This window comes from Misgurnus anguillicaudatus, chromosome 7 (genome assembly GCF_027580225.2).
Source record: "Misgurnus anguillicaudatus chromosome 7, ASM2758022v2, whole genome shotgun sequence".
Taxonomy (NCBI): domain Eukaryota; kingdom Metazoa; phylum Chordata; class Actinopteri; order Cypriniformes; family Cobitidae; genus Misgurnus; species Misgurnus anguillicaudatus.
In genome coordinates, this window is record NC_073343.2 from 3125001 (window position 1) to 3135040 (window position 10040).

The following is a 10040-nucleotide window of genomic DNA, read 5'->3' on the forward strand; positions in this document are numbered from 1 at the left end:
GTTCACTCAAAAATGAAAATTCTGTCATCATTTACTCACCCTTACGTTATTCCAAACTTGTATAAATGTATTTTGTCAGATGAATACAAAGGAAGATATTTTTAAGAATGTTTGTAACCAAGCAGATCTGGGGTACCATTTTCTTTCTTTGCACTGCAAAAAATGATTTTCAAGAAAAAATGTTCTTAGTATTTTTGTCTTGTTTTGAGTAAAAATATCTAAAAATTCTTAAATTAAGATGCTTTATCTTGATGAGCAAAACGACCCAAAAAATATGTCTAGTTTTTAGACCAAAAACATCAAATTTAAGTAAGTTTGTGCATAAAACAAGCAAAAAAATCTGCCAATGGTGTAAGCAAAAAAATCTTGAACATTTTTCTTAAACACTAACTTAAAAAAAATTGCTTACCCCATTGGCAGATTTTTTGCTCGCTCTATGCACAAAATCACTTAAATTTGATATTTTTGTAAAATGCCTTTTTTTCAGTAGAAATATCTAAAAATTCTTAAATTAAGATGTTTTTTTTCTTGATGAGCAAAATGACCTAAGAAAAATAAGTCTAGTTTATAGACAAAAAATTTACAATTTAAGTAAATTTAAACATAAAACAAGCAAAAATATCTGACAATGGGGTGAGAAAAAAATCTAAAAATAAGTTTTCTTTTTTCTTAAACACTTAATTTAAGCAACAAAAAAAAAATTCACCCCATTGGCGGATAATTTTGCCTTGCTTTAAGTACAAATTCTTCTCTTAAATTGTATAGTTTTTGTCTAAAAAATTATTTTCTTAGATAATTTTGCTCATCCAAAAAAAAAAACATTTTGATTTAAGAATTTGTAGATATTTTTTCTGAGTAATGTTTTGCTGTGTAGGAATAAATAATACTATGAGAGTGAATGGTGCCCCAGATCTGTTTGTTTATTAACATATTTTCACAATATCTTAGTTTGTGTTTAGCAGAACAAAGACATTTATACAGGTTTGTATCAACTTGAGGGTGAGTAAATGATGACAAAAATTAAATTTTTTGTGAACTACCCCTTTAAACTTAAGAAAAATAGGTCACACATACAATAAGGTTGTATTAGTTTATGCATTAGCTAACATAAACTAACAATGAACAATACTCCAATAGCATTTATTCATCTTACTTCATGCTAATTTCGGCATTTACCAATACATTTATAAAATCAAGCATTTGTAACTCTCGACACGAACTAGCTCGGGGCGGGATGATGTCGGTTTTTTCCATTGACTTCCATAGTAGGAAAAAAATATTTTGGAAGTATTGTGATAAATGATGAAGAAAATATTTTGACAAATGATGGTTAGCACACAGTTGACAGTACCCTTTAAATGTCATCATATTTTTTATTCCTACTATGGAAGTCTATAGTAACTATCTGCTGTTTGTTTACCATCATTTCTCAAAATATCTTCTTTTGTGTTCATCAGGAAAAAGAAATTCATTAATTCATTAATTTTAATTTTAAAGTGAACTATCCCTTTAATGCACCATGAACTAACATGAATAACTGTATTGATATTAACTAAAATTAACAAGAATTTATACATGATAAAAACTATATTGTTCATTGTTTGTTCATGTTAATTAATGCATTTACTAAAGTTTACTAACACAACCTTATTGTAAAGTGTTAAAGGGATATGACTTTCATAGTAGGAAAAACAAAAATACCGGAATTCAATGGGTACCATAAACTGCGCGCTTACCATCATTTTATCAAAATACTTCTATAATATTTGTTTTCCTACTTTGGAAGTCAATTGGTACCATCAACTGTGTGCTTACCATCATTTATCAAAATACTTTTATAATATTTGTTTTCCTACTATGGAAGTCAATGGGTACCATCAGCTGTGTGCTTACCATCATTTATCAAAATATCTTCTTTTGCATTCATCAGAAATTCATACAGGTTTAGAAAAACAGGACGATGAGAAATTGATGACAGAATTTAATTATCCCTTTAATAAAATAAGGCTACCAACCAACAGAACTACACTGTATAATTTAATGTTTTTGTTTAATCAAAATGATAAATTTGACGTTTTATATCATGAATTTTCTTTGGGCAGTACCCAAGGGGAGGCACACTTTAAAAATTTTGAGAACCACTGCTCTATATGAATGGCCTCAAGGTCAGACGAAATAATGAAAAATATGTTTCAGGAAATAATGCTGCTTAGATAAGTGGAAAACAACACTGACACATGACCTCAGCTCTCCTCTCTCCACATGCATACAGTATTCGGCGTCTACTCAACGTCTCGATTTATGTGTGACAGGCTACAATAGTAAAATAGCTTTGCTTCCCGTAAAATGAGTGACATTGCATTTAGGCATTAATTATTGAAGGCGTTTCTTTAGCCTGCTGTGCCGTGGCTATAATTTATGAGTGATAAATGCACATATTTGGCAGAAAGCGAAAAAGCTCTTAAGATTATTTTTTCCAACCCCTGAAAGAGTTTTAGTTCTTTCTTTAGCAAATTCAATCATCGTCAGATGTCACATGCTGCCGCAATATAAACCAAGACCAGAACAAAATTTGTATGTGACAGACTTAACATAAACTTTTTGATTTAGTCTTTTCTACATAAAATCATTAAGCGCATTTTGTAAAAATACAACCGTGATATCTTTAATATTGACTTATAGGGTTATGTCAAAGATTGAAATCAAACTTGATGCTCCTTATTTCATACAGTAGCTTGGATTTCACAGACGGGAGCATTTAAAGAGTTTTGTTCAAAAACGCAATAAATTCATTTTGACTAATTTGGGTAAAAACGTGTTTTCTATACCAAGAAAGTGACAAGATAAAAACTGATTCAATAAATCTATTGAATTAATATATAAATGTGCATTCATCTTTGCCATGTTATAATCATTTAGTTGACTAGTGGTATACACTGATTAAAAAAATAAACATTAATGGCATTAATCAAAACACTTACTTTGTCATATTAAGAACACATCATTGCTGCTGTCATCTTGGGACGTCGTTGCCGAACTTTTTTGACAGCGATCAGCTGTTAAATGTTTTGGTCCTGCTCGATTTTCGTGGACTTTGAGTAAAATAATTGAACATTTTTCATAAGATCCCCTGCAAAAAAATATTTTCAAGAAAAAATGTTCTTAGTATTTTTGTCTTGTTTTCAGTAAAAATATCAAAAAATTCTTAAATTAAAATGATTTTTCTTGATGAGCAAAACAACACAAGAAAATAAGTCTAGTTTTTAGACCAAAAGTATAAAACTTAAGTGATTTTGTGCATAAAACAAGCAAAAAAATCTGCCAATTGGGTAAGCAAAAAATTTGTGAAAATTCAAGAAAGAATTCAGAAAATTTTGCTCAATGCCATCAAAAGTATTATTTTGTTTGTTTGTTTGTTGATCACAAAGTACAAAGTAGATGAGGAAAACTAGGATTCCATATGTATCCAACACACCGCCATTTTTGTTTACAATGCGTGGAATGGTGCGCTGTGATTTGTTGAGCGGATTTATTGCATTCTGCAGAAAAGGACGCTGCAAAAAATTATTTTCAAGAAAAAAAAATCCTTAGTATTTTTGTCTTGTTTTCAGTAAAAATATCTAAAAATTCTTAAAGGGACACCATGAAACTTTTTGGCCACTAGGGGGTGCTAGACATGTATTTTTCACTTCTAGCGCCCCTAGAGCTCACAAGCGCCGCAGCACTGTCGCAAAGGAAAGGAACTGGCCAACCTTAAAACTAAACTAAACATTTAAAACGCTAAATGATCAACATTTTGAGACAACAGGGAGAAACGCAGTCATGTTACAACTTTCTGATGAGGAACTCGTCGTGGCAGAAGCCATTTCTCAATCTGAAGGTTGCAGCCTCCGGATGTCGTATTTCTAAGCTGTATACGTCATCAAGACTGTCTTATTTCACAATATTAACAATTACAAAGTTGACTATTATACTTAGTTAATCGTAAATTGTTGCAGTATGCTTATGACTTGCGAATGTAATGCTCAGTTTACCTTAATAAACCAGGCTTGATGACGTATACAGCCTGCATATTTGACCTCCGGATGCTGCAGCCTTCCAATTGAAAAACGACTAGAAGTATTTCCTTGCCTTTTCCCAAACAAATATTGTTGCATCGTCTCTCTCTCTCCCTCGCCACCAGGATTTTCCGCAATGGCGCTCGTTTTTCCTCTCTTTTGTGTGAAAATTGTCGCTCCAAATCCAAGTAAACCGATGTGGTCCAAGCAGACCTAAAGGCTGCCGCTTTGTAATACGTCACGCGAGTGACAGCGGAACGCAGCAAATGAGGAAGAGAGAAGAGAGAAACGCTCGGATTTGATTGGTGAATGAATAGGGTTTGGTTTTACACTGTGTGAGTTTGAGCAAGTTTGACTGCTATTGCATCCTGGATTGGAATGTAAATATCATAGACACAGTAAAAGAAAGGTAAATACGCGAACACCGCATGTGAATACAGGGAACTATATGCAAGATAATCGCCGTCATTTATAAAGAAGATCGCATTTATGTATGAATCAAGAGTTTATATAAAAAAATTGCCTTAAAGGGGAATCGAACCCGGGTCGCCCGTGTCATAGGTCCATGACACTAACACAGTGCCACAGACTCACATAATAGAAGTTACTCTCTACACTCATTAAGTAGCCTCCAGCAAAATTCACGTTAAAAACAAATTGTGTGGAGGAAGTGACGTATGCCGTAAAGCAGTCGAATTTTGTAGTTTTTTTTGTGCTCTGGTTACTACCAGAAACCCTAAGTTTTAAAATACGAGTAAAAGTGATACAGACCCCGTCAGGCTATGGTAGACATGTCATTCAACCTATTTAAAGTCGAGGTACTATCACAAGGGTCTTGAAAATTTATTATGAAGGTTGAAAAATTACATGGTGTCACTTTAAATTAAGATGCTTTTTCTTGATGAGCAAAATGACCAAAGAAAATAAGTCTAGTTTTTAGACCAAAAATATCAAATTTATGTGATTTTTGTGTATAAAACAAGCAAAAAATCTAAATGTTCAAGATTTTTTTGCTTAACCCATTGGCAGCTTTTTTTGCTTGTTTTATACACAAAATCACTTAAATCTGATATTTTTGGTTTAAAAACTAGACTTATTTTCTTGGGTCGTTTTTCTCATCAAGAAAAGCATCTTAATTGAAGCATTTTTAGATATTTTTACTGAAAACAAGACAAAAATACTAAGAATTTTTTTCTTGAAAATCTTTTATTGCAGTGGAGGACTGGCATTTATCGCGTTTTGGTAAAAATGGAGAAAAGATGACAGAATAACACACCGGATATCAGATTTTGCATAAAATTAAGAATTTACTTTTTAATACTGACCTGATACATTACTGATTTTGGTGGTAACTCTTTTTTTATGGCGTTTATCACGTTTTGGAACCAAACTCTTCATTTCTTTCATTTGATTTGTGAAATAAACAAATTGATGGTTAATTAATTTAAATAATGCATATACAGTATTTCAATGAGAGATTATTACCATCTGTGCAATACACAGCAATACATTTGTACCGATTGTCTATGTTGCACATACAGTATTACATGTCATTATACCAAATGACTATAGCATGCAATTACAACATAATTACAGAGTAAGCATTTGTACTTCAGACTCAGCTGTATATTAATGTCTCTCTTCTCTCCTGTGTTAATAGGTCAGTACTTGCTGGCTACAGAATCAGCAGTGAGGGTGAACCCATCCTTACCTCTCCGATGGTCAGCGGTGACCCCAAGGACGACCACACCTACAGTTTCGCCAAATCTTCCAGCTCCGACGCCGAAGAAGAGACCCACTGCGACGGGAGCGAGGCGAACGAGGTCGGCAGCGAGGAGGACGACGACAAGAGCAAAATCAAGAAGGAGCCCAAGGAGTGGTCGGTGGACGCCATCGCGCTCGCCCAGCACAAGAAATGGCAACTTTTGACAAAAGCCAAACAGAGAGTGGCCAGTGACACACTTCCTCTAAAAAAGAGGCGTACGGAGAAACCGCCAGAGAGCGATGACGAGGAGATGAAGGAGGCGGCCGGGTCCCTGCTTCATTTGGCGGGAGTCAGGGCCTGTTTGAACAATATCACCAACCGGACGGCTAAGGGGCAGAAAGAGCAAAAATAATGAACGGACTGTATTGTAAAGAGGAGGAAAAAAAGCATCACTTTGAATAGAATTTACTATTTTTTTCCAGGACATCAGGTGATTCTACTGATTTGTGGCAATATCAACAATCACTTTGTTTTCCTATCTTTATAGGTAACATTTTACAGAGGGTTTCCTTGTTTGAGTTTACTTTTATTGTGTGTTTTTAACCTACGGAGATTGAAGCCATAGCCTTCAAAGCAAAGGATTTCATTTGGCTCGTAGAAAAAGTGAGAGGTACATCGAAAAATGCCCCGGCCTAATTGTCGAAATTTGATAAACATTGTCCAGCATGTTCTCGATTTGTGGTGCAAAGTTAAGAGTGATGTGAATTAAACGCCAGAGACAATCCTGTCGAGCAGTTCCTGTGATGTCACTTCCCATCCTCGTGCTCGTCTTAGGGCTCGTACTTACGCTGGCGGTAGTTTTCATAAATCACGGGAATGAGAGAAAAGCCATAAGCCTTTGTCAAAGTGTTTTTTGGAGGTAAAAGTGATACACGAATAAGTCTTTTTAAACTGCCCACGTTTTTTCCTAAGCAATCAAAATGAGTGATATCGTCCATCTAAAGTGATAGCGGATGGTGATATTTCTTCTTTGGCACAATGAAAATGAAAACTTGGAGCTAATGCTACAATACCTGCCAGTTGTATTTTAATAGCAGAAAATAATGCTATGACTGTGGAGTTGTTTTGTGTTTGTTTGTTTGTTTGTTTGTTTACGTTTCTTTTTCAACCCTCGTGATGTAATAAGCAATTTCATCCAGTCAGGATAACACTGTATAAAAGTTACACTACAACGATTTTCCTTTCTTAATTTAAGCAATGTAGCCAGCAGAATTTTCCAAATTGTGTTGCATGGGTTCTGTAAAGAAAAAGAAGACCGTTTTTTAAAAATCAAAACTTCATGTAAGGTAAATACTGTATTTAGCATGGAGCATGAATTATTTTCATATAAATATAGATCCTAGAGAACTACGGCACCGCCTCTAATTTCTATGCCAATAGGCCTAGTCTCTTTTTCATCGTTATTTTAATTTTTAAAATTGTCGTCCTCGTCATCACGTTATGTTAAAGCAGGCGTTTAAAAAAAATCTTCTTCTTCAGGGACAAACGCTGACTGTTGGAAAACTCTCTCTCTCTATCTGCAATATGATGACTTCACGTTCTGCGCAGGGCCCGTGGCCCATCTACCCTAACAGAATACCATTCCAGAGTCGGGAATTTCAGCTATATCAATGTCCGTGTCTTTAAGGAGAAGTTCGTAGTGAGTGTCGGCACCCAGCTCCTTCTTGCTTTTCTTCCATGCGTAATCCGGATGTACGTGTCTGCGTGTCTTCCATTTATTCCGCAAGACTTTGGATCTGACGTGATAGTTTTCGTTTCTGTATTTTTTGTATTTACGTATCGCTCTATTCAGGAGTTTGTCAGTATCAGATGCACGATAACGGATCTTTACACCTCCAGTAGATCTTTATATTTAAGCACTTATATAAACGAGATATCCGAGCTCAGTGCAAACGCTAGTGTATATACTTTACGACCTCGCCCAATTGCACTTTTATTGATTTAACTCAACTCGAGGTAAACGTCTCTTTACCTTCCAACATACGAATTTTAAGATTCAGTGCCAAAGCTTGTAACAACTCTATACACTGCAAAATGGACGACGCATACTTGATGTCAATAACTTGTAGCATTTCTGTCAATGACCCATGTATGATAAATATTCTTAATCATAGTATTTCCTATCATATTGCATTGCTGTAATTTACTCTCATGTCATACCTCCATCCCCTTCATTTGATGATAGTGGTTTCGTGTTGAATGTCTTACCTGGCTGATGAATGTTAATGTGATGTCTCCTGTTGGCATGCCTTTATACCTAACAAAGATAGAAAATTTTAGAAATTTGTTTCCCACATCTGCACCTACTACGAATGATCCCGGATATAACTCTCGTACGGATTTGTGACCTTGTCTGATGTTAAATCCTAAACAGTTTTTACACATTATAGTCGAAATGGAGGCCATGAGAAAGCTAACCTATAGGCACGTAATTTTTCGATTATTTTTCGTGATACTGTCGCGAATTTCTGCTTTGTTTTGTGATCGTATCGCGGGTGTCTGTTTGCGTGTCATTGTCACGTATTGGTTGCCCAACTGTTTTTTTTATTTTCTTACCATTGTCGCTTCGGTTTAGATTTACATAAAATTACGTCATTACCCAAACCCAACTCTAACCCTAACACCAAGGTTTAAATTTAGAAAATATAAAAAATCTGAAAAAATTGTATAAACCAATACTTAAAGTGACATCCTAACGCAAACACCAAATCTAACCCTAAACCAAAGCGAAAATGGTTTGAAAATAGGAAAAGTAAAGTTGGGTAACCAATACGTGACAATGACACGTAAACAGAAATTCGTGATACAGTCACGAAAAAACGCAGAAATTCGTGACAGTATCACGAAAATAATCAAAAAATTATGTGCGTATAGGTACGTAATTTTGTGAGACTGGGTAGAAAGTATAGTCCATTTTTTAAGCGTACGCGAGGGTCCGCGCACCGATTTTTGAAACCTTGCGTACATTTTACGCATACATCGGCCATGCGCCTACAGGAGAGTGTAGTATGTAGCCCAGGAGATGCAGCGCATTTTATCCAGCTTGATCTTACGAGAATTCGTACATATTTTACGAGTTGGCTAATTGGTATGAATTCATACGAAGTTAATCGTGCAAAAACATACGATTCTCATGAAAAAAAACAACAATGAAACCTAACCACGCACCTAACCCCAACGTCACAGTTAAGGCAAATCGTACAAAAACTTACGAATGTGGTCGTACAAATTAGCCAACTCGTAAAATATGTACGAATTCTCGTGAGATAGCATTGTTTTATCGCAATGAACATGCGTTGAGTGTACACGTACGAGTCAAATAAACTATACTTTGCAAGGCTGTACGTTCGATCGTGTGCATAATTTCACGTAAAAAACAGACTATACTCCAGGTTTAACACACTGCCTTCCTATAAACTACAACACTCACTACGTAACTTTTCCCTTGTAGAGTTCCTTCAGTGAAAAAACGCTCTGTTAAAGGAACCTGAATAAGCATCAACAAGCAGCCAAATACCCGTTTCATAGGAGGCGATGTTTTTCCATAGTTTTTTTGTTGTTTTGTTTAAAGGTTCCTTTTAGCTGCCATTATGTTAAGTGTTTCAGTTTAAGATGAAAGTAACGGAGTCCTTTTAGTTTGAAATGAATTATTTGGTCTGATGGCATGTGCACCCGGCGAATATGTCAATATAGAGGCGTTATTGCACTCTGTATTTTCCTTGACTTGTAATCATATTGCCAAAGACAATTTTATCAATTAATGTAAATATCACTTTATCCATTGCTACAACAGATTCTATTTGTTTTTCTTTCCGTTTATTTTTCTCCAGCCCTACCATCAAGTTTATGTGATGTATTGTCTTCCAGTTGCAATAAAAAAAATGTTGCAAAGGTGATACTGGACTTGCATGATATTTGAGAGAATGTTTTTATTTGCTCTGTAGCTCTATTCTTCCTCATATGCGACCCTGGACCACAAAACCAGTTATAAGTCGCACGGGTATATTTGTAGCGGTACAATTGTAGCAACAATGTATTTATCATTAGTAATATGTGTTGCGGAAGACTTTATTGGGACAATTTTTCTCAATATTTGGATTTTTTGCATCCTCAGATTCCAGATTTTCAAATAGTTGTATCTCGGCCAAATATTGTCCTATTTTAACAAACCATACAGCACATCATTGGAAAGCTTATTTATTCAAAGACCCCTATGA

General features: G+C 35.1%; 1 protein-coding gene across 6 annotated transcripts in view; it reads left to right on the forward strand.

The window, feature by feature from the left end:
- The window catches only part of foxn3 (forkhead box N3), a 143349-nt gene extending 133630 nt beyond the window's left edge, over positions 1 to 9719 (forward strand). For all 6 annotated transcript variants that reach the window (XM_055172750.2, XM_055172749.2, XM_055172751.2 and 3 more), the window contains one exon: positions 5719 to 9719. In XM_055172750.2, the coding sequence (XP_055028725.2) occupies positions 5719 to 6175 (457 nt within the window). In that variant the 3' untranslated portion in view covers positions 6176 to 9719. The remainder of the gene's footprint in view (positions 1 to 5718) is intronic.
- The last annotated feature ends 321 nt before the right edge of the window (positions 9720 to 10040 follow it).